At 38.2% G+C, this 23,888-nt stretch overlaps 1 protein-coding gene and 1 pseudogene across 1 annotated transcript in view; one reads left to right on the top strand and one right to left on the bottom strand.

Moving 5' to 3' along the window:
* The window catches only part of LOC117289475 (SNF-related serine/threonine-protein kinase-like), a 35,439-nt gene extending 24,688 nt beyond the window's left edge, over window positions 1–10,751 (bottom strand). Inside the window, exon 1 of the mRNA XM_033770612.1 lies at window positions 9,983–10,751. Within this exon, the coding sequence (XP_033626503.1) occupies window positions 9,983–10,580 (598 nt within the window). The 5' untranslated portion in view covers window positions 10,581–10,751. The remainder of the gene's footprint in view (window positions 1–9,982) is intronic.
* A 2,015-nt stretch (window positions 10,752–12,766) lies between these two features.
* LOC117289689 overlaps window positions 12,767–23,888 on the top strand; it is a 38,864-nt pseudogene continuing 27,742 nt past the window's right edge.

Here is a 23,888-nt window from a genome sequence, read left to right on the forward strand (position 1 = left end):
CCATTCACCAGCCAGATCGAGACGAGAAAGATGTCTGTCTGAAATGTCACCTACTGTTCTCTTTGTAATTTGTCAGGGACTCGGAACTACGTGTGTACATGTAAGTGTGTCCATACCCTCCGATGGATGGGGCTATTCATAAAAGGCAAAGATTTGCCAGGCTCCCTAGAGAGTGTCATGTTGCAAGGCTATGCAGGGGTACATTACAACCATGCAACTTAAATTATCAATGTTTACGAACACGACGACGAGCATATGTATTTTTTATTGATTAATAACTTGACATGATTTTGTCATGTTATAATACATGAATTATGTACAATACAGAATTCATGAAAAATGTTTTGGGCCCAGCTTTAAAATGGCTCTGCTTACTGCCGAGTTGCCCTGCTAAACCATGATAAGGAACATACATAATACATGTAGTAAATGGAAAAATTGTGAATGACATATTTTGCTACAGCATACAGAACTACAAACGAAAAGTGAAGCCCAGATTATAACTTTAGCCCATGCTTACACATTTCTATTGGACTGACATGGCACCAAAAAAAATGTGAAAACATACGTACGAATTCCAATGTGAGAACAGCATTGCTTCTTATGCATTCCTTTGTTCTGTCATCCAAACTCTACCCTACATGTACAGTACATGTCTCTCCATTTTCAACAACATTAAAGGCAGTGGACACTATTGGTAATTACTCAAAATAATTATTAGCATAAAACCTTTCTTGGTGACGAGTAATGGGGAGAGGTTGATGGTACAATGTATAAAACATTGTGAGAAACAGCTCCTTCTGAAGTGACGTAGTTTTCGAGAAAGAAGTAATTTTCCACGAATTTGATTTCAAGACTTCAGATTTAGTTCTTGAGGTCTCAAAATCAACCATCTAAACGCACACAACTTCGTGTGACACGGGTGTTTTTTTCTTTCATTATTATCTCCTAACTTCGATGACTGATTGAGCTCAAATTTTCACAGGTTTGTTATTTTATGTTTTGTTGAGACACACCAACTGTGAAGGCTAGTCTTTGACAATTACCAATAGTGTCCACTGCCTGTAAGTAAGATCACCTGTGACCTCATCTGCACTCCACTGACAAGGTCATACATGTGACACCTTCATCCTTCACAGTAAATCTAATCTCAGTGTCCATGGTAGGCATAATTTCATGTATCACACTCTGTATTTACATGTATGTGGGAAGATTAACTCTTGAACTTTGACATTGCAGTCAGTGCAGAGCAAAGTCCTACCATGGTCCTACCATTCAAACTCAAAAGAAAAAATCCTGGAAAGTTGTAACCCTACCATTACAACAATCCCTAGTCTGAAAAAAATTTTCTGAATAAGGTTTATCGCGAATAGCAAGAGAGGGCACCGTTGAACCCACACAAAGATATAGGACATGCATGCGCACGTCATGCATGACAACATGCACCGCGGTAGCAAATGCCCCATCTGCCTACCCATAACACATTGCGATTTTGAATCGCGATAAACCTAAGTATTTTATTTTATTTTCACTTAGTTAATTATGTTATAAAACCAGGAGTTCAAATTAACATAAAAGCTTGTTCCTAAGTCTGTTCAGAGGGAGGCACACATTAAATTGAAAACTAACGTTGTTTGCCTAACTACAATAACTATAATACACTTAACGACAATGCAAACTTGAATTAGACGTGTTCATGTAAATTGCTAAAGCAGTATAAAAACTGGACAACCTGCATTTCTATAAATAAAAATACAGGTCATTATAGACACTAGGGTCGATTTCACAAAGGTAGTCCCAACTTAGGACTAGTCCTAAGCAATGCTAAGAGATAGGACTGGTCCTAAGTTAGGACCAGTAACTCATCCTAACTTAGGACTGGTCCTATCTCTTAGCATTGCCTAGGACTAGTCCTAAGTTAGGACTACCTTTGTGAAATCCACCCCTGGACACTATTGGTAATTTTCAAAGATTAGTCTTCTCACTTAGTGTATCTCAACAATGCATAAAAAATTTAAAAACTGTGAAAATTTTAGCTCAATTGGTCGTAAAAGTTGCGAGATAATAATGAAAGAAAAAACACCATTGTCACATGTTGTGTACTTTTAGATGGTTGATTTTGAGACCTCAATTCTAAATCTGAGGTCTCTTAAAAATTCGAGGAAAGTTACTTCTCTCTCGAAATTATTTTGAGTTATTACCAATAGTGTCCACTGCCTTTAATCAATCACACTTTATTTTATAAACTAAATAATTACCAATGCAACTTAAATTAGGGTATTATTAAATGGCATTGAATTTCAAATGGCATTGAATTTGCTGTCAAACACTGATAATAAAAGCATCTCAGTGTGTGCTGTTGTTCACCCAGTTATTTGTTGAGTCAAATCCTTAGATTAGTCCCCCTTTGCCCTTTATCGCCAATGCCAAAGGTAAATAAATCACCGCTTTAGAAAAAAGTCAACACAGAACAAGAGATGGCTACACGCACTACACGTTCCTAACCGTGCGAACACAGTGTGTATTTTTGTCTGCAGCCTTAGGCCAAGTAAAAAAAATATCTGTTGAACGTCCCCTCCCTCATCCTTTTTTTAAGGCCTCATCCTTTTTTTTGCTTTTCTTTTTTTTAAGACAAATTTTCTATGTATTTCTCATTCAACTTACTAATCTTTTAGGAACTTGTAACTTAAAGGATTCGGGTACTTTTTCAAAATGTCCACAGATTTACATTAAACTTACAGGGTTTGAAGATAATGATAGTGGAAAGCTTCCCTTCAAATATTACTAACTAAGGTTGTGTAGTTTTTGAGAAATGAGTAAAACAAGTCACAAAATAGTTTTGGTCTCATTATTTTAGCATGTAAAATCCCCTTTAACCAGTAATGATATTATACCAAAACCATAGCATAACTGGTCAATACGTTTTTACATGCTAAAACGGAGACGAAAATTATTACTTTTACTCATTTCTCAAAAATTACAGCGCCTCAGTAAGTAAAATTTCAAGGGAAGCTTTCTACTATCATAATCTTCAAACTGTGTAAGTTTAATGTATCTGTGGACATTGTGTTTTTTGTTAGGAAAAAGTACATAATACCCTTTAATAAAGTAAGTGGTGACCTTAAACTGAAGAATTGGTTGCCAGTTTGAATTAAATTGCTCAGCGGCCACCTTTGAAAGAAATAAAACACACAAAATAAAAAGGCCCGCGTCCTCCTCTTTTGGGGAAAAATCCAGACGATCAACTTGTATTTTTTTTTCACCCGACCTATAAAACTCATGATGAAATTCCAATGACTTTGTACCTAAAGCAGTTATTAATTTTCCGGGACTGACTGTCTGCCCACCCAGAGTGATGAGAGTCGTCCCAAGCAAAACCCATTAACGCAGCACGGAGACGGCATTACACGCTACTCATGCCGTGACACCATGTTTATGTATCTCCCCCTACGCTTTAAAGGTACACAATAGGTAATTACTCAAAATAATTGTTAGCATAAAAACATCCTTGGTAAAGGGCAATGAAAAGCTGTTAATAGTACAAAACATTGTGAGAAACGGCTCCTTCTGAAGTAACGTTATTTTTGAGAAAGAGGTAATTTCTTCAGCTGAAGCTTTTTTTAATGCATCTAAAAGCACACAAAGTAAATGCAACAAGTTTTTTATGATTCAGTTGCAAATGTGATGACCAATTGCGCCAACATTTTCACAATTTTTTTTATTTTTCGCATTATACATGTATGTTTAGATACACCAAGTGAGAATGCTGGTCTTTCACAAGTACCAAACGTGTCCAGTGCTATTAAAACACAATTCCATTGCACACTGTGCGTAGATAGTGCCACAGCCATTAGAATTTCCATCAAGTGTGTTTCTATATTACTTCAGACAAATCTGCAAACCTTACTTATAAAATACAATCATAGAAAGGTAAATGTGTAGAGATCTGAGCCCCCCCCCCCCCATTCCTACTCTTCCTAAAAAGGAAAGAGTTCATGTTTAACATCTTACCCCTTTCAAGTATCCCTGCATTTCAAAACAAAAATTCCGTCGCACAGTGTGTGTTAGATACTATAGTCCACAGCCACTAAAATTTCCATCAAGTGTGTTTCTAAATATACTTTTTACAAATCTGCAAACCTTACTTATACAATCATAGAAGGTAAACGTAGAGAACCGTGCCCCCCCCCCCCCTCCATATTCTTCCTAAAGGAAAGACAAAAAAAAAAAAAAACGTGCCTAGATTTTTAAATTGATTTAATCTCTCATGGTAAACCATCAGGGACTTGTTCTTCTTGTCACTGCCTCGAGTTTTGTGGTTCATAAAAGGCTAGTATTGACGTCATTCAGCTAGGGTGCTCCAGCATGCAGTGTGTGTGTTTATGCTAGACGGATGAGAGATGTACGGGTAAGATATTGTGGTGTACTAAATCCAGCCGTGGTGCGGATGGGCACGAGATTGAGGCCCCGGGGCGGGGGCTTGTGAAACTCTAGCGTCATCTCTGGGAAAAACAAGCAAGCGGACTTGTTGTTTGTTCAATAACCGACACAGGGGCATTCCGGTGATCCACAGCAGTATTTTGATAACAACATTTTGGTTTAAGTCAAGAAAATATGTCTTGAGTGTCGGTGATGTTGTAATTTCCTCTAAATTGAGTTGTATTCAAATCGTGTAGAACACACAGTGTACACCATCCATGTACACACATTGTAATTAATTTAAACTCGATTAAAACAAACAGTATGTTGACCATTTATAACTAATTTAGCATATACACCCAAAAGTAAACATACTGTATGGTTTGGCAAGACCTGCATTACCTAGAAGGTACACGTATGATGTACACTTCAAACCCATCCACCAAAAAGTTCAACCGTTTATTGAAAATACACACAAAGAGTTCTCATTGAAACGTGAGTCTTGCCCAAACACGGGGCAGCGAGTTTCAACAGAGGGCCCATCATAGACATACATAGACCTTAACGCAAAGCTAGGGATTAGACTTGATCTCTAGCTAGACCAGCATGCACCTCATTCCGCGCATAACGGGTGGGAACAGAGTATTTGCGATGAGGTCTACATGTATGTAACGTGAGTTAAATGGCCCATACCTATCCTTCAAATGGACAGATTTATTCATCACAACATTCATTACTACGCGAAAAAGGTATACAGTACTTTTAAAAATGCGCACAGTTTTACAAGTTTAGATTTGTTTTCTCAGTACAGAATCTGTACTGAGAAAACAAATCTAAACTGTACTACAGATCTATAGCATATTTACCAGACAGCCTTGAAAATTGATTTATCAATCAAAAATAAATATCTTCATCATGGTTGCGTGCCAGATTCCACGCAACAATCCTTGACCATACTTCAATTTGTGTCCGCTACCCAAGTGAATTCCAGTGAGTACAGTGTATAAAAAAAACATGTGTACAAATAGCACGTTCTATTTTTGAAGTGTTGAAAAAAATAGGCATTCAGTACAGGGGTGCAGGCCAGAAAATGTAATTGGACGTAGTAGCTGTTAATAAAATGTCACATAATATGTGTACAGCTGTAATTCACTGCTTCCAAGAAACAACTCTGGCACTCTGATTAAAAACAAGTCTGTGATTAATAAAGAGAGTATCTTTAAATCAGCACTGATTCCATCATTTTCTCCGATGGAGATACAGAACAGCAGGAAGCAATGACACAGACAGCCATTGTTCATCATTGACGGTCTATTTTTAAATTTGGCATGCACGAAAACAACACAAATATGACAGTGCGTTAAGCTAATAAAGTTTGGTGTTAAAGGGAAAGTTAATCTTTGCTTTAGGAAGAACAAATAAGTTCCCATCCTCTGTCAATGTATTTGCATACATCCAACCCATGTTATTGAAAAAAATAAAATTAAAAAAATCAGACATTTTATTGTAGTGCTGTGCAGCCCAGTACATGTAACTACATAAAAAAACCTTCATCCATACAATGTACATTTCAGCTCTACATTGTATGTACATTTAGTACTAAATTATTGCCATTGCTCATTCTCACAATCTTCACTGTAATTACATTGTGGAACAATTTGAAAAACTTCATCAATAAACTACACAATACAAACATGTCAAATGAAGACACTGTGCAAATCTGATTCTAAAAAACTACTATGTACTCTTCAAATGATTTGTTTGTGGTTAGAATACATTTATGTCAGATACACAAGGCTAGTAAAGTGTGATGAACCATAGATGAACCATTCAGTGTACAGGTGTATGTACATGTATGATGTACACAATGATCAGCTGACAAAGTACATGTTCACCTTACTTACTCATGTGATGTACAGTACAATGTACACAAAATAATATGTGCATTGTACAGTACACAAAACACATGTGTATACACATGTACATCAATACATAAAAACAAAAGGGTTGTAACAAAATATTAATGTAATACATTGTACGTAAACTTGCCTTTGTGTCACTTTGTATAACATTTTTATAGAGTACATAAGGTTGTTGATGTTATTGTGTTATTTAGACACCATAACCTTTACAAAGCATCAGCAGCCTGCTGACAGACATCTTATTGTTCCACTCATTCAAACTTAAAGGCATTAGACACAATAATATTGGTAATTACTCAAAATAACAGTTAGCATAACAACTTACAAGTGGTAAAAAGCAATGGAGATCTGTCAAATAATGTAAAACACTGTGAGAAACAGCTCCCTCTGAAGTAACCTAGGTTTAATAAAGAGGCATTATATTGTTCACTAAAATATTAAAAGGACTGAAGCCCTTTATATGTTATAGAAAAGCAACAAAGGTGTTTTTTTTTCTTTCATTGTTTTCTTGCAACTTGGATGACCAATTGAGTCAAAATGTTCACAGATTTTAAACATACATGTATGGTTTGGATCACCAAGTGAGAATACTGGTCTTTGACAACAATATTGCCAAAGGTGTCTACTGTGTGATATGAGAATTACAGTGATTTCAATTTCCATACAGGTTGCTATTGATACAAATTATTCAATTGTCAAACCTAATATTAAATTTTGCACCTCTAGCGGTCATTCTCTGAAATTGTTTTGACAGACCTAAATCACATGGAAACTACAGAGGCCATGAGCAACAGCAAATGACATGGCCTCTGTTGCCCTGGTCTTGACCTTTGACCTTTGTGCCCCTTCATCATTTTGCCATAGAAACATAAGGTTTCTAATGGAAATGGCCTTTGCAAAATGAAATTGGCTTTGCTCTTTTAATTCCAGGCCTGCAACGCAACTAATGTGCATCAATTTATTTTTTGCCATTGACGTAAATGTTCTATTTATAAACATTCTCATGCTAGAGGCAGAGGCCTAACGTATAACGACAAACTACTATGTACATACATCAGTCTTAGTCACCAACAATAAAAGTGCACCTTTTTTCCTTGCGTCTTATTAGGAAATGATTTAGATGTCTTTCGTTTTCACCTCAAGGCTGATGAAACACGGAACACATTCATTTAAATATATTCATTAAATACATTGGGTAAATTTTGAAGCACCTTTGATCTAATTAGTGTTTTTTTTTTATAAGACTTCCGGATAATATTATTGTAGCTTCACCTGTCGACAGTAACACATACTGTACTATGTTTATGGAATGATCTCTGTCTGGCATTCTCAGTAAGACCTTAAGCATGACTCATGCTCAAACGCCCTGGCTACCCGACAAGAAACCGGTTTAAAGGAAGGTGGTAAATGTACACGCAAGGAACGATTTTGTCAGACAGTTTTGCATACAGTGTAGCAAGATGTTTCAGACCTTATTTTGTGCACACTGAACGCTGATATTGAAAAGTAAATCTTGTTTTATTTTAATTTTATTTATGTAGCATTTTGCTATGCTGTACAAGGGAAACTGTTTCACTGACATACAGCAAATGTACAGGCCTTGAATTTTGTTCATGAAGGGGGACAGCTTTTTTCCTCTGGTAAGGGGCACAGCAAGCAGTTTTCCCTCTGTCGAGGGGCACTTCTAGTACGATAGTACTATGCATTGCCTTGAAGGGGGACAGCAATTTTCCCTTTGATAAGGGGCACAGAAATTTTCATATGTTAGGGGGCACTTCTACTGTAGTTTAGCCTAACTGTAGTACACTAACAGGACTTGAAGTGGTACAGTAAGTTTTCTCTAGTAAAGGTGCATAGCAATTTTCCTCTGGTAAGGAGCACTTTTATAAGCCTGTTTGAGATATGGTGGACACAATGCTATAACACTATAAGGTTTGGGTAAATTTGTGTGTATACACCCAAACCAAACAGTACACTCCTATCAGGTCCGCCATACCTCAAAAAGGCTTATGAGGTTCCTCATTGAGAAAAATTGAAGTTTGTATTGAAACTTTGAAAAGAGCATTTACAGCAATTTCTGTGGGTGCAGTGGTTTGTTATGAGGCATGCAATATGTACAATGATCAACACCCACGATTCCCAAATAACAGATTACATTGTCAGGGATGACATCACAAGGCTTGACCTTTGACCACTTGCTTTAAGGTCACTGAGATTAGTATTTGGGTCACTAACCTCACAACAGAAAAACAAAATATGTCTGATGGTCGAGTGTGTTTCCCTCATTATTAATTAAAAGATTAATTGCTTGGCAAATTCGTGTAAAGTGCATTCTACTGGCTAAAAACTTCCTTTCTTCTGAACAGATGTAACATTTGAAATAAATACGTCCTTGTTACAGAGTGTGGAAAAATTAGTGAGTCAAGTTCTTGCAGAAATTTGCATGACTGACCTCCCGCGTGGTGTAGTTTTTTGTGTTTTTTTAATCCTAATTTTGTGCTCTGGGTGAAAGGTTGAGTAGGTGGGTCTCTGAATAAATTTTTTTTTAAAACTGTTTGTGTATTATGCCGTTTGTTTAATTTGTTTAAAATGCATTTTTGTCAAAGAGGGGGTCATACAGATAAAATACATGTCATACTGTTTTTCATTATCACAGATCTTATTAAACTGTGTATAATGATTACAATAGGATGAGCAACCCAGATCAGGGCAATATTTCACAGCACAGCTTTAGTAAAAGCAGTCCAATAACTATTTTTACACTATGACCAAAATACACATCAAGTGAAATTTCCATTGTTTAAACTTTGAGGAGGACCTTATTGCATTGAAATCATCATGCTGGCTTCCAAGAGGTAAATCAATGATAAATGTAAAGCACATGGGTGAAAACCGGACAGGATGGGCCAATGAGCAACCTTCTTTTGACAGCATGTAGCCGAGGGCGCCCTACTCACATGAAGTCTTTCATCCTTTTCGCAAATACCCATGCGCAAGCGAATACTGTTAAATGAGGTGCGTGCTTGTCTAGCTATAGCAATCATTAGACCAGCATGCACCTCGTTCTACACCTAATGCACGCACATACCAAGTATTTGTGTTGTGACAAGATCTATGTGCATAAAAGATATGTCAAAGAAATTTTTAACCATACAGCATGCACATTACATCTGGATATTCCATACTCTATGCTCTCAGTTGTCGAGATCTAATTGGTCTGCTTCACAAGGTTTTTTATTTTTTTAAAGACTAAGAATTCCTTTCACATTATTTAATAGTTTTAATAAGCCAACAACTAATGAGCCGAACAAACAAAAACCCCTTTTAAAACCAATGACCAAAGAACAAGCATGCTCAGCTCAGTCTTAGTTGAGATTTACGTAACCCTCCTCCCAACAGGCGAAAAGGAGGAGGGTTATGATGTTATCGCAACTAGCCTCTAATGCTTGGTCATATACTCGCGAGAATCGAACCCTCCTCTCAACTGTGAGAGAATGGATGGAGGGTTATGATTATCACAACTATGGTTAGTGATCAACAGTGTAGAGAGTGTGTCGCCAACAGGTTGTCTGGTTGTGTTTACTGAATGTTTAGTGTTTCGACCCTTGACATGCCTTAGTAATTATAGTTCCTATACTCACCTACTGCCGGAGCATCATATGAATCTCCAAGAAGAATCTCGGGTGCTGAATACGCAAGACTTCCACACGACGTCTCCAACTTCTCACCTGGTCTGTACAGATTACTGAACCCAAAGTCCGTCAGTTTAACGATTCCCAGCTTTTTGAAAAATATGACATTCTCTGGTTTCAAGTCGCGGTGAACGACGTGTAACTTATGGCAGTAAGAAATTGCACTAACAATCTGGGAAAAATAATCACGAGCAAGGTCTTCAGTGAGCCCATTTTCATGCTGCATAATGTAGTCATACATGTCCCCACCGTCTCCAAGCTCAAGAATAAGGTACAGTTTTGTTTGGGTGTCAATCACTTCGTAGAGACGGACAACATTTGGATGCTGGACAAGTTTCATACACCGAACTTCCTGGAAGAGATGGGCCCTTGAGATGTCATCTAATTTGTTCTTGTCGATGACTTTGACAGCGACTTTCTGGCCGGTGAATACATGCCGAGCGAGCTTGACGATGGCGAAGTGACCGCGGCCAAGGGTCTCTTCCAGATCGTACATACCGGCGATTTTGCCATCGTAACTCGACTTGTACGCCGCTGCCCCACTCATAATGGAAGCGTTTTATGAAGACTGATTTCGTCCAAAAAGATTACATAATTGTTGAGAAGAGGGTATTTTTTTATGTCAGTAATCAACTAACCTTCTCCGATAAGTTATTTAGGTGTATTGTTTGCCGGTAAAAATACTCACGAAAGATCTTAGCTCGTCTCCCGACTCGGGCCGTCCATGGTCATTCGTCGATTGACAACTGCTTTTGGATATTGGCCATTCTGCGCATCTTATGTGAGCAACTTTTGATAAACCAAAGTGCTCTACGAGCGTGCTGTTGATTGGTTTACTTGCCTTTAAGGTTTCCAGCAATAACCTGTAAGTAGACCAATAGAAAGAAGTTTTGTTTCGAGGATAGGCGCATTGTCTAAGCTGAAATTATAGGGAGGAAACGCCAACAAGAGGGCGCTCTTATAGAATTGTTTTTAGGATTCCCCCATAATTGCGGTTTTCATGTTTGAGCTCTGAGATTGAGGGGGTGGGGTACAAACAGCACTAAATTTAAGATAAAAAAATCGTTCCATCTTCCATTTAATTGTGGCTTATGTGGTTTGGTTTGGTTTGGTTTGGTTTGGTTTGGTTTGGTTTAGTTTGGTTTGGTTTGGTTTAGTTTGGTTTGGTTTGGTTTGGTTCTAGCCATAGTTTTATGTTTGCCCACCCCCTAAACTTTTCTTTATGGGGGGGGGGGGGGGCGCTGGATGGTTGATTGGGGATGGTCAAAAAGATGCAAGTTTGGATTGTACCTAATCTTTCACTCGAGAAGGAGCTAAAAATTACACTGTTTTACACTGTTTTGCTACAAAAGGTAATAATTTTTGATGCTGAAAATGTGGAAATACAGAACTGTTATCAAACGCCTTATATCTACATCTTCTGCATGTTTTTCAGTTCACTGTTCAGTTTTACAAAGATCATCAAGATGCTAGAAATGTAACTCCGCCCACAAACGGGTAGTAGAAATAAAAGTTTTAAAAAATTATATAATTATTGATACATTTAAAGTCAAATTTAATAGTTGACCCCAACTTTCAGTAAACATAGCTCGCCCCTGACTTGGAAAAGATCCGAGTTGGGTAAAAAGATACTATCAATTTTGGTCGGGTCCACGTCATAAAATTGATTAGCTCTTATGTGATGGTCCAAGTCTAAAAAAGGAAGATTATATGAAAACTGTAGAAAGTTTATTTCCTGATTAAAAAGGGGGCAGGGGGAAAAACATTTTTGGAGGGTGGGGGACACAATATCAAATGCCCCCCCCCCATCTTTTTAACCATGAAGTCAAAGAGCAAAAAGGCCAAACCTTGTGTTCCGCCATGGGCATTTATCCTGCTGGGGCAAAGGATAACACAATATTAACTTATGGAATAATATGGGCCGGGGACACAATTGGCCCAAGATTGCACCACAAAACATCTAAAATGCAAATTACTCCCGGGCCCTTAGGCGGGCCCGCACCGGCACGCCGTCACGCGAATGCTCCATCGTTGACATATTTGCACCCCCCTCCCCCATTTTGGAAGGGGGCAATAATATAATGTTCCCCTTGTCCCTTTTCTTCTTGACCACCTTTATCATAAAACTCAAGTACTGCACTGAAGATCATGGAGGTAGAAATCCCCCCTGTGTCCCAACCCCGTGTCCCGTCAGCGCGTCCCGTCATTGGTTTCACCTTACTCTATGGTTTCATCAAGGGGGAGGGGACAAAATTGTCGAGTACCCAGTTAAGCCAAATAGATTAATTTGTGCTGCAAAGGGATCACACTCAAGTTGATCACACTACTCAAAGACCATACTCAAAAACTCAATTTGGTTTTGACGTTCGTTCGGAAAAACCACAACCGTGTGGTCGACGTGAACGTAGCCTTTTAGCAAAGGCGCACGCGGCACCAAGATGTCACTCACGACCCCTAATGCCACTCAGGAAAAATGACAAGCGAGAGTGGCGATGCAGCGAAGCGCCTTGACTCAAGGCTAACCACCCGAATCTAAACGGTCCCCACACACACGACGTCCGGCCGCGAGGCCGAGTTATAGTCGGTCGCGCGATGGTCGGGCGTCGGAAATCTTGACGCGCGATCATAAAAAGACACGGTTTTTAGGACTCAGTCTTAGGATCGCGCGCAAGATTTCCATCGCACGACCATCGCGCGACCGACTATAAACCGGCCTACCACCAACCGGTGGACAAGAGAGCTAGCTTGTGTTTTGATGAGCTAGAGTAAGGACGATCAAAGCATGACGGAGCTCAGACCGATCATGGACCGATCAAAGCAAACACAGAAGTAGAAATAGTATACAAAATAGAAAACAGTATCAGTAGCTAGCAGGACCCTACATACAGCAATTGCAAACGGACTGACCCGATCCCACAAGCACAAGAAGGTTTACAAGCAAGGTAGGTTGTGTGTTAACTTTATAGGCCCTATGTAATGTTTTTAGTATGCACACTACACTACAGATAGGGTTTTACACACACAGTGTTGTGTGTGTAATTTTTACTCAGATCATCACTAGCCGCACTCAGCTATGTAGTTCATACTTTCCAAGTACAGTTAAACTCTGGAACTCGCTCCCAGTTGTGGTGTTGGCCGCCCCAATTGCAAATAGAGTCCTTCAACTCAAGGGAGGAGTAGCATCAAGTCTGATGCAGCAGCCTAGTTTTACTTGCACTTTGTCTAGCACCAGTTGAGTTCCAGTTGTTTTGTCTTCATCACCTTCAGTTTCTTCAGTTTTGTTTGGATAACTTTCCGTATGGCGCCACCACTTTTTCACTTAATTTTACAAAAAGGGATATCTCATTGAGGTAAATTAGATACTATATTATTTCATATCGAATGAAAAAGTGGTGGCGCCATACGGAAACTTTTCCTTTTGTTTCTCTGTTGTTAGCACTTTTGTGTCCGATCTGCACTGCATCAACAATCAAGCACCCTTACGTCCTGACTTAAGGATTCTGCCGAGTATCAACGTAAACGTAAATGTAAACGATGATTGCCAATGAATGATCAGTTATTTGCAGAAGACTATAGGCCTATTTATTGAGTTGAATATAAAGGAAATAAAAAACTCAAAACAAAAATGTTATGCATCAATTCCACCGACTCCATCACAACTTAACTCGGGAGTTTCCTATTCCTAAACTCTTCTATAAAAAGGTGGAAGATATTTAAAGGTAGAAGATAGATGAACAATCAAGCTTATCAATATAAAAAGTGTTGTCCTTTTCTGGTATTGGTAATCGCAAAAGTGCAGAGACGCACACGAAGGGGGTGGGCGTGTACATCAGTTTGGGGAGGCACTCAAATAGCTTTATAAAACAGCCATATGATTATGAATGATAATCATGATTTTTGCTGACAAATACCTTTTTCAAATCAACCTACACCAATGTATTAAAAAAGATGGGCTATATACCGCTTGATGAGCAAAGACAATTTTATCTGGTAACACAGCTCTACGTCAAAACTTGTGGATTCTGCTGAGTAAACCAACGTAAACGTAAACACAGTCAGTTTCCCTTGTGGTTTACAATACAATGTACTTTACTTCATTATTACAGGAAGATGTCTCTCTATGATAAATCGGATGTATTGGTGTTTTTCTGCAATGGGAAAAAGGTAGGAAAGAATTCTGTTGGTAAACTGCCTAATATTTGAGTACATGCATGCAGTGAGAAATTATTTTCAAGGTCATTAATAAAGGCTTTAAAATTCAGCTGTCACGAAAATTTCAAGTGTGTTTTCAAAAATATTATTTTTAATTGTTTTTCCCCTGAAAAATAACTTTACATCAAAAGGCTGGAGGGCCACTTTAAGGTGAGGACTGAGGGCACACTTAACTGACTGGGATTCAAACCCACACTCTGCTGCTGACAACACACAGAGCTTGGGTTCACTAAGTGACCTAGACCTGCACTGGCGGCCACAACACATCAAATTAAACAACTAGACATTAGGTGCTTGAGCACAAACACAAATTACAAAGCTGTTCCAATTTAATTGGACACTTCACAGTTGGTGTATCTCAACGTGCATAAAATAACAAACCTGTGAAAATTTGAGCTCCTCGGTCGTCGAAGTTGCGAGATAATAATGAAAGAAAAAACACCCTTGTCACACGAAATTGTGTGCTTTCTCAAAAACTACATCACTTCAGAGGGAGCTGTTTCTCACAATGTTTTATAATTAACCTACCCATTAGGCCAAGTAAAAAAAAAAACATGTTTCGCGTCCCCGCTCGCTTCCTTTTTTTTTTTTTTTAAATATATGTAGGGTTATTTTAAATGATCTCATTCTCAGTGAATGCCTCGACTAAATTGTTTCATTTATGTTTTGTGTATTTCAGCAGTAGAAAAAACAATGGATATTTGACATTTAAACAAAGAATGGCGGCCATCTTGAAATAAAAAATAAAAAGCCCCTCTTCCTCCTTTTTTTGAAAAACCCGAACGTGAAACATGTTTTTTTTTTTAATCGGCCTTACTCGTAATCAAGAAAGGTTTTATGATGATTAGTAACATAACAGTTTTGGTTTAAAAAAAATGAAAAAAAGATTGAAAATGGCTTGTGTAGTTCTTGGGTTATGGCCCCACATCCAGTTGACCGGAAGTAAAGGTCTACGTGGGGTCAGGATTACCCAAGGCTAATCTCCAATGCCTAAGGAGCTTACTAGCAAACAGTATTGGCCTGATACTTTTTAATTTTGAAGTGACATAATTTTCAGGAAAGAAGTAAATTTCCACGAATTTGATTTCGAGACCTCAGATTTATAGTTCACAACTTTGTGTGACAAGGGTTTTTTTTTCTCATTATTATCTTGCAACTTCGACGACCAATTGAGCTCAAATTTTCACAGGTTTGTTATTTTAAGCCTATATGTTGAGATTTATACACAAATTGAGAAGACTGGTCTTTGACAATTACCATTAGTGTCCAGTGTCTTTAAACGGACAGGCCTAGGAGCTACAAATCAGTATTGGCCCAAAAGAGGTTTTTTACCATTTTTTGCCAAAATGGTGTGGCACCAAAAAACCAGTAGACAGATGTCAGAAAGTAAAACTTACTTTATCAGATGGAAATTCAAGCAGCATCTTAACTCGTCATTTTTTGTTAATACAATAAAAATTCAAAAAATATATCATATAAACTAAACTAAATTAAATTACTTTGCAATAAAAAAGTACATTACATTAAAGTGTAGTTGTCTGTGACATAAAAACAAGAAATATCTGAATAATACAGCAGTAAATAAAACATTAATTAGAACAAATAAAGAAATTATAAAGGAGGTATACATTTAGCACAACATTTAAATAAATTATTAGCATTCATTTTCTCAAAATGCCAGTACCATCAGGTTCAATAACTTGCATGTAATTCCTTTTTAAATAGGCCACTCAAGTCGGTTTAGTAGCTAATTTTCTTCTTTCCTCCTTTTTTATTAACTTTCGGGCATTTATTTTAATATAATTATCTCATAGTTTTGGCCCAATAGAGGTTTTCTATATAATTGCAAAAAAATTACAAAACCGGTATTGGCCCAGAAAAGGTTTTCTATACCATTTTGACATAATGGTATGCAGCTACAAAACCATGTGTTGGCCCAATAGAGGTTTTCTACCTGTTTGCTGAAATGGACATGTGCCGCTTTAAACAAAAAGTTATTGGCCCAGAAAAGATTTTCTTTACCATTTTGCCCAAAATTTAATAGTGTACGCAGCTACAAAACCAGTTTTGGCATGATTGGCCCAGAAAAGGTCTTCTTTGCCATGTTGCCAAAAATGGTGTGCTGCTACAAAACCAGTATTTGTAAAGAATAGGTTTTCCACCATTTGCCAAAATGGTGTGCTGCTATAACCAGTAATGGCCTATTGCAAGTTTTCTACCAATTTGCAGATAGGTATGATTTAACTCTGTTACCTTCATACTTATTAGGCTTATTAGGCTTATTATTATTATTACTTATTTGGCTTTAAAAAAAAAGTGTACAAATGCTGCATGGGGTTTTAGGCGGAAACAAAGAATGATAATATAATAAAAAAACTCAAGGACAAAACAATACCGACAGTAGCAGTAGGTTGGAACAGTGCACTTGTGAGAAATAAAGTGCTTTTACAGTTAATGTTAATGCTTCAAAAAAAAAAGTTGCATGGGGTTGTATGTAAGCTAATTATGGCATTGGGTGGTTCCGGTGTCCAGGACACTGTGCTTCCTTCCTGTGGAAAGTGTCCTCAATGTGTAGATGTTCAAGGCCCAATTTTGCAGGAATGGCAGCTGGTTTTGTGCTTACTCCGAAAGTTTCGTTTTTCATTTAGTGCTGCTATTCAAAAGAACCATGAAAAGGCATGCTAACCTTCCGGTGCTTATTCCTGTACAAAAACGAATGTCAGGGATAGTGAACATGCAAAGCTGGTCGCCTAATTTTCTGTCTTACATACTCATTGCGTAAGCCTTTGATGCTATAAAGCTATTGAAAAACAAATTTAAGGCAGTGCTTAGAAATTGCCCCCCTGGTTGCAGTCCTCTGAAAGGCAGTGGAAACTATTGGTAGTTACTCAAACCTTACTTGGTAGCAAGTAATGTGGAGAGGTTGGTAATAAAAAACATTGTGAGAAACGGCTCCCTCTGAAGTGGAGTAGTTTTCGAGAAAGAAGTAATTTTGCACAAATTTGATTTCGAGAACTCAAGTTTAGAATTTGAGGTCTCGATATCAAGCATCTGAACGCACACAACTTCGTGTGACCATGTTTTTTCTTTTCGTTATTATCTCGTAACTTGGACGACCGATTGAGCTAAAGTTTTCACGGGTTTGTTATTTATGCATAGGTGGAGATACACCAAGTGATTAGACTGGTCTTTGACAACTACCAATAGTGCCCAATGTCTTTAAAGTCCCTGAGTAACAATTTTGTTTAACCATAATTGCTTCTCATCACCCAGGAGTAAATGGATACATGTAAGGGTTGAGATTGTTTATAGTGTTTGAAATTTAGGTGTTCCGACTTTGCTGCCAGGGCCGAAAACACGTTTCGCTGTGTAATGACATGTGTTTAAAATAAACCCGTAATTCTCGATATCGAGAATTGATAATTGTTTTAATGTTTTCTCAAAAAGTAAAGCATTTCATGGAATAATATTTCAATGGAAGTCTTTCACCATTCCTTCTGTAAACCCTGTAAGTTATTTGTAAATCTGTGAACTTTTTTTGTTTTCTGTTCCAAAAGTGTACAATGGCTTTAAGCAATATTTTCTGATTAAGCAGCTCTATTGATAGACTGATCTATTATACATGTAGGCTGGTTTTTCCTTTTTCTCCTTAAAAAAAAAAATTTACAAGTTGTTGTTTTTTCTAAGCATTTGCCTTTTGAAAAGTTTTATCAATTTTTGAATCAATGGTGTTCTTTTGAACCAATGGTGTTCTTTTGATTGTGTTCTACATAGAATTTATCATGCCAAATTTAAAACAATATATTAAATGAATACATTGTCCAGTTGGTCTTTGAAAAGCGTTTGTAACCGTTTGTTACAAAATGCATGGTTAGAAAGATGTTTTAAAAGTAAAATACAATGATCCACACACAATTGCCTCGAAATTGCGTGGTTTTCCTTTTACTTTTCCTTTTCCTTTAAATTTGACTTTCATAAATGGCCGACTGTGTTTGTCGACGAGGTAAAAGCAAAACCACGCAATTTCGAGTGAAACTTGTGAGGATCATTATATTCTACTAGTAAAATATCTCTCTAATCATATGCATTTTATAGCAAACGGTTACAATTGCTTTTCAAAGACCAACTCGACCGCTCCAAGGCAATGTGCTCATTTAACCAGTTCTCATTTGTACATTAATTTATAAAAATCTTATTTCTTCCTGTAGATTGTTGATCACCATGCCCAGCCAGAAGTCACATTACTAACCTACTTGCGTACCAAGTGTATCCTTTGAGTATTATAATTAATGTCATTATACATATTTCTGGTAGTGTAACTACACGAAAGTAACCCTGTAAAGAGAATATATGTTTTATAGACACATGGGAGGAAAACCAATGCAATTATAGATAGGGACCACAAATTCGTCGCGACAATTCCAAAAGCGCAAAAGTTTGAGATTTGAAGACAAAATTAATGTGGCCATTTTAATTTGACAGCAACTTTGTGTTTGGCTCATTGAATGAAAGTAAAACAAATTTGTAGGGGTTCATGGAATTCCTGTTCATGCTTACTGTTGTTTAATATATTTTGGTATGTTTATTGAATCTGTTAAGTGCATTGAGCGTCTTTTTAGGCAGATTTTGGCGCTTATGCTTTTTAAAATTATTATTGTTATTATATGTGTCAATGAGCCTGTTTGGCTTGTCTCGGGTTGTGCTCATGTGCATTACCGTTATAAACCCAGCTCATGAGACTGATCCTTATTAATTTTCGTTTTACCCATATACACCGATGTGTAAGTACCATATACTCAGTACTTTCCTGAGTTCTGTGGAAAAAAAAATCACATGCATATCAGGCCTACTTAGGTGAGATTCAAAACCCACGACCTTTGCAATTCTAGAGCAGTGTGACAGTGTCTTTACCAACTAGGCCTACCACTAAGATTGCCCGGTAGCTAGAGGCAGTTGAAATTCTATATTGAGTGCAGGCCTGATACTTCACGGAGGCAACGAAGGCGATTGCTTCCGTGTCCCCTGGTCATTGCTTTGGTGCCCTTGAAATGCTCCAGTCCAAATTTGCAATTTCATCATAGGGTGCCCTTTACCAAGAAGAAAATGCCTTGATGCCCTTGCCCTTTCAAAAACGAAGCATACAGCCCTGTGAGTGATCCTTAGTTTTGCCTGCTAGTACTTCTTGCTGGGAGTAAACTTGGCTGTGGAGAAGGAGGTTGTGGGGCCTGTACCATCATGGTGTCTCAGTACTCCACACAGAGTGGATCTATCAGGTAAGTTAACCTGAAGACTCAAACCTTCACACAAATCTTGGAATTTCTTATATTTCTTTTATTATATAATGGCGTTCAAGCCTTGTGCATTTGTAAAGACACCTCTTACATATGAAAGTTTGAACAGCGCTCTCATTGAGGCTAACGGGTTATCATATTTCATCTGGATCTGGATCTGGATAACTTTAGAAGCAACACAAGAACCAAAGATGATGAAGACATTTTAGTTTTAGATGTGGGAGGAAAACCCCAAGAGAATTATTCCAGGGAAAACCTACACAGTCAAGAGACTAAAGACCCAATCCTTATAGTGCACCCGGTGGGATTCGAATCTGGGTCCCAGAGGTGGAAGGCCAGGCAAGACACCACTACACCAACCTAACCACCTCATCTTTGGCTGAGAGTTGTGCATGTTGCGTACCTACTTGAAGATTTCCATTATTTTACCTCAGTTATGGTGGCCCGTGCAAGGGGTCCATCCATCGTTCCACTTGCACTACCCAATAAACCTTTCCATTATTGTTGGTAAACAAATGTGGCATGGCCGGCCTAATAAACAAAATTGTGACCAAACTCAATATTGTAACCAAACTCAATATTTTCTGTAAAGTTTCATGAGCTCATTTATCTCTAAATGATTTGTTTCCAACAAATTTTACAATTATATGTGTGTAGCGTTTCTACAAACTATGGCTATCTGATTCAATAGTTATGGATGTTTTTCTATTTTCCAACTGCGGTTGGAAAAAACAAATTTTGCAATATTTTTGTAGTGTTTCTACAAACTATGGCTATCTGATTTGGTTAGCATTGATGGTTTTCTATTTTCCAGCCGCGGTTGGCAAAAACTCAGGTTGTGACGTTGCAATAGAAAGGTCTAAGTGACCAGTGTCTTTGATTATAGTCTGATATGACATTTTTTTTTCTTGCAGTCATCATGCCGTGAATGCTTGCTTGATTCCGATATGTTCCCTGCATGGAATGGCAGTCACAACCATTGAAGGAGTCGGTAGCATCAGAACCAGACTGCACCCAGTCCAGGTAGGAAGTTTTTGTTTTTCTTTGAGAGTTGGATTATTAGTAGAAAGGTTTGCGGTAACACTGTGTGAATATCTCTTTTGACAGGCATGATATTCTTCCTACTTCAGTTTGTTTTCAGATGTTTTTTGTTTCCTTGAAAAATCTGGAAAAATGTGATTAAAGACACTGGACACAATTGGTAATTGTCAAAGACTAGTCTTCACAGTTGGTTTATCTCAACATATGCATAAAATAACAAACCTGTGAAAATTTGAGCTCAATCGGTCATCAAAGTTGCGAGATATTAATGAAAGAAAAAAAAACACCCTTGGTCACACAAAGTTGTGTGCTTTCAGATGCTTGATTTCGAAACCTCAAACTCTAAATCTGAGGTCTCGAAATCAACATCGTGTAAAATTACTTCTTTCTTCGAAAACTACGTCAATTCAGAGGGGGCTGTTTCTCACATTGTTTTATACTATCAACCTCTCCCCATTACTCGTAATCAAGAAAGGTTTTATGCTTATTTTGAGTGTTTACCAATAGTGACCACTGCCTTTGAATAGGCTGATCTGTCTATTATGCCTACAGCCTATGTTCAAGTAGGTCAGTGCTTGTACATGATAAAGTATTTGCAGTTTTTTCCAAGGGCCAAAACATTTATGCCTGTTTTGAGAAGTATTTGTTCTGAAACGGTGACCGGTGGTTAACGACTCAACGCTTCAATCAGTTTGCTCTGATAGTCTTCAGGTGAATGCTCGACTCGAGCTGGATGCTGATTTATGTACTTCTTTGTAAAGGATAATCCGGGCGCTGGGCTTGGATCGGTGGTGCCAAAGGGGGATCTGGATAAGCTGGGCTTTAGCTGGGAGGATTGGAGGAGAAAGTCCAGTTAAAGCAAAACCTGGCAAGTAGATACACACATGGTGTTATCACAAACCAAATATACATTGATACCTCACCATGCAATGCCTGAAATCCTATACAGTCCAGTTAGTTTGATTCCTTTTGTATTTTCAGAACACTGGTGAACAAACATTTTTATGTCAATTTCTATTTACCGCAGGAGCGCCTTGCCAAGGCCCACGGGACTCAATGTGGTTTCTGCACTCCTGGTATTGTAATGTCTATGTACGCCCTGCTGAGGAACAGACCGCAGCCCACGATGGATGAGATACAGACTGCTCTTGCGGGGAACCTGTGTCGATGTACAGGGTACCGATCAATCCTACAGGGCTATAGTACATTTACAAAGGTTAGCCAATTATAACACCCAAAAATATCCTTGGCATTTGATTGGAGGATTGTACGTTACATTATTGCAAATAAACATACCATATTGCACGCTATGTTATTCACCAGGTTCTTTTTTTACCATTCACTGTACATTTTTTTGCTCCACGGTGCGTAGGGTGCGTACCACATCACAGCAGTACACACAACGTGTTAACTCCGAACAGGCCGAACCAAAATAAATGGGTGAAATGTGACAATTAATTATTGTATACTTTGAAAGTTGTATACTCCAATCAAAGTGTCGTGGCCGAGTGGATAAGAACACCGAACTCAAGCTCTGGTGCATCTGTTCAGCAGAGTGTGGGTTCGAATCCCGGTCGTGAAACTTGTGTCCCTGAGCAAGACACTTAACTATAATTGCTTCTCTCCACCCAGGGGTAAATGGGTACCTGCGAGGGCAGAGATGGTTCTTGTGATTTATTTAGCCGAGTAGCGCATATTAATGTTGCACAAGGCTGTATACTCCCCACCAGGGAGCTGAGATGGTTTAAGGAGTGATTTAAGGCCCAGTGACCAGGGGCAATAATGTGAAGCGCTTTGAGACGCCCTCCGGGTGTGAAAAGCGCTATATAAAAACGGGTTATTATTATTATTATTAGATGTTATATAAAAAAATATATAAAAAAAATTCACTCGTGTAATAATGAGAACATTTCCATTTGTTGAAAGATGGAATGTTTCATTCAATAAGGTATAGAGTTGGCTTTGCCTTTTTTTTATGGCCACCGTCACAACCCAAAAACATACCCAAAGGTCAGACAAAAGTCAAAACATTGTAAAACCCAATTAAACTGTGAACAACATGCTGCTATCATTTAGTTAAGTGCTTATTTACTGATTTTGTTTTCTGATTTTCAGGAGGGATGTTGTGGAGGAAGCCGTGATGGTAAATGTTGTTTGGACAAGGGAGCAGAAGGAGTAAGTACCGATGTTCCAAAAGAATGAGTGTACCACAGTAGGTGCGTTCGTTTAGCTTCCCTGGGTGTACCCTGCGGTGCTCACACAGGTGAGCCCCTGACAAGAGCTAAACGAACGATCACTTACCGCTCTCGCAGTGGCGTCATGCACCTGTGGCCAGCCCCCAAATGACCCACTCTACGAGCAGGGCACTGGGGGCTGACCCGTCAAAGCTTTTTGAACGCACGGGGGGAAGACCCAAGGGAAGCTAAACGAACGCACCCATTATTTTGGGTTTTTGAGAAGGAGGGAATGTTTAAGAAAACTTTTTAGTAGAATTGCCTTCATCACTTAATGTCCATAGAATAACTCCAGAAGCTCATAGGAGAAACTTTAGATTTTGTGTCAAGATTATCAAATAAGGTGAATGTAGAAATGAAAAGAAAACTGCTTAACAAGGTTTAAGATGTGCCCCTGTTCCTCATAAACAATAAAAAAAAGAGTTCATATAAAACTGTGAAGGTTGGGGTTAAGTAGAGTTTTATATTACTTGTTAATTTTTGTTCCTCAATATCAGTGTGTATGAGGGTGAAGGGGATCAGGGTACAAATCAAATTTTGCCCAACTAGGAAGTTCAGGTTTTGTAGTTCTTGTGTGAATGTGATTTCATCGTCTATATAAAAGGAAAGATTTTGTATTGCAAAGACTAACTTGGTAAATTGTAGAATTGTAGTTTGTTTAACATTTTATTCCTGTGCAGGTATCGACAGAGCTATTTGACCCCAGTGAATTTCAACTCTATGACCCATCTCAAGAAGTGATCTTCCCACCGGAGCTAAAAGTAAGGCATTTTCAAAATGCAAATATAATTTCAGCCACGTATGAGGCAATTTTTTCAGGAAATAGTTGTGGATGACTTTGCGAGGGTATTAGTTGGCTGGATTAATGGTCTGCACTGGTGTCATTAAACTCTCATCCACAAAATCAAATTTATTGTGTACCGTTTCGTACAGATAATAGGGAGTTTTTGTTTTCGACGACGGATTGTTCTGCGACGGTAATGAAGACATTTGGCGTCATCTGCGTTGCGTCGGCTTCGAGGATGGTCGTCCCGCAATTTGTACGACCGCACTTGGGATAAATCTTCGTTGTGCTGA

Source organism: Asterias rubens, chromosome 4 (genome assembly GCF_902459465.1).
Source record: "Asterias rubens chromosome 4, eAstRub1.3, whole genome shotgun sequence".
In the NCBI taxonomy this organism is placed as follows: domain Eukaryota; kingdom Metazoa; phylum Echinodermata; class Asteroidea; order Forcipulatida; family Asteriidae; genus Asterias; species Asterias rubens.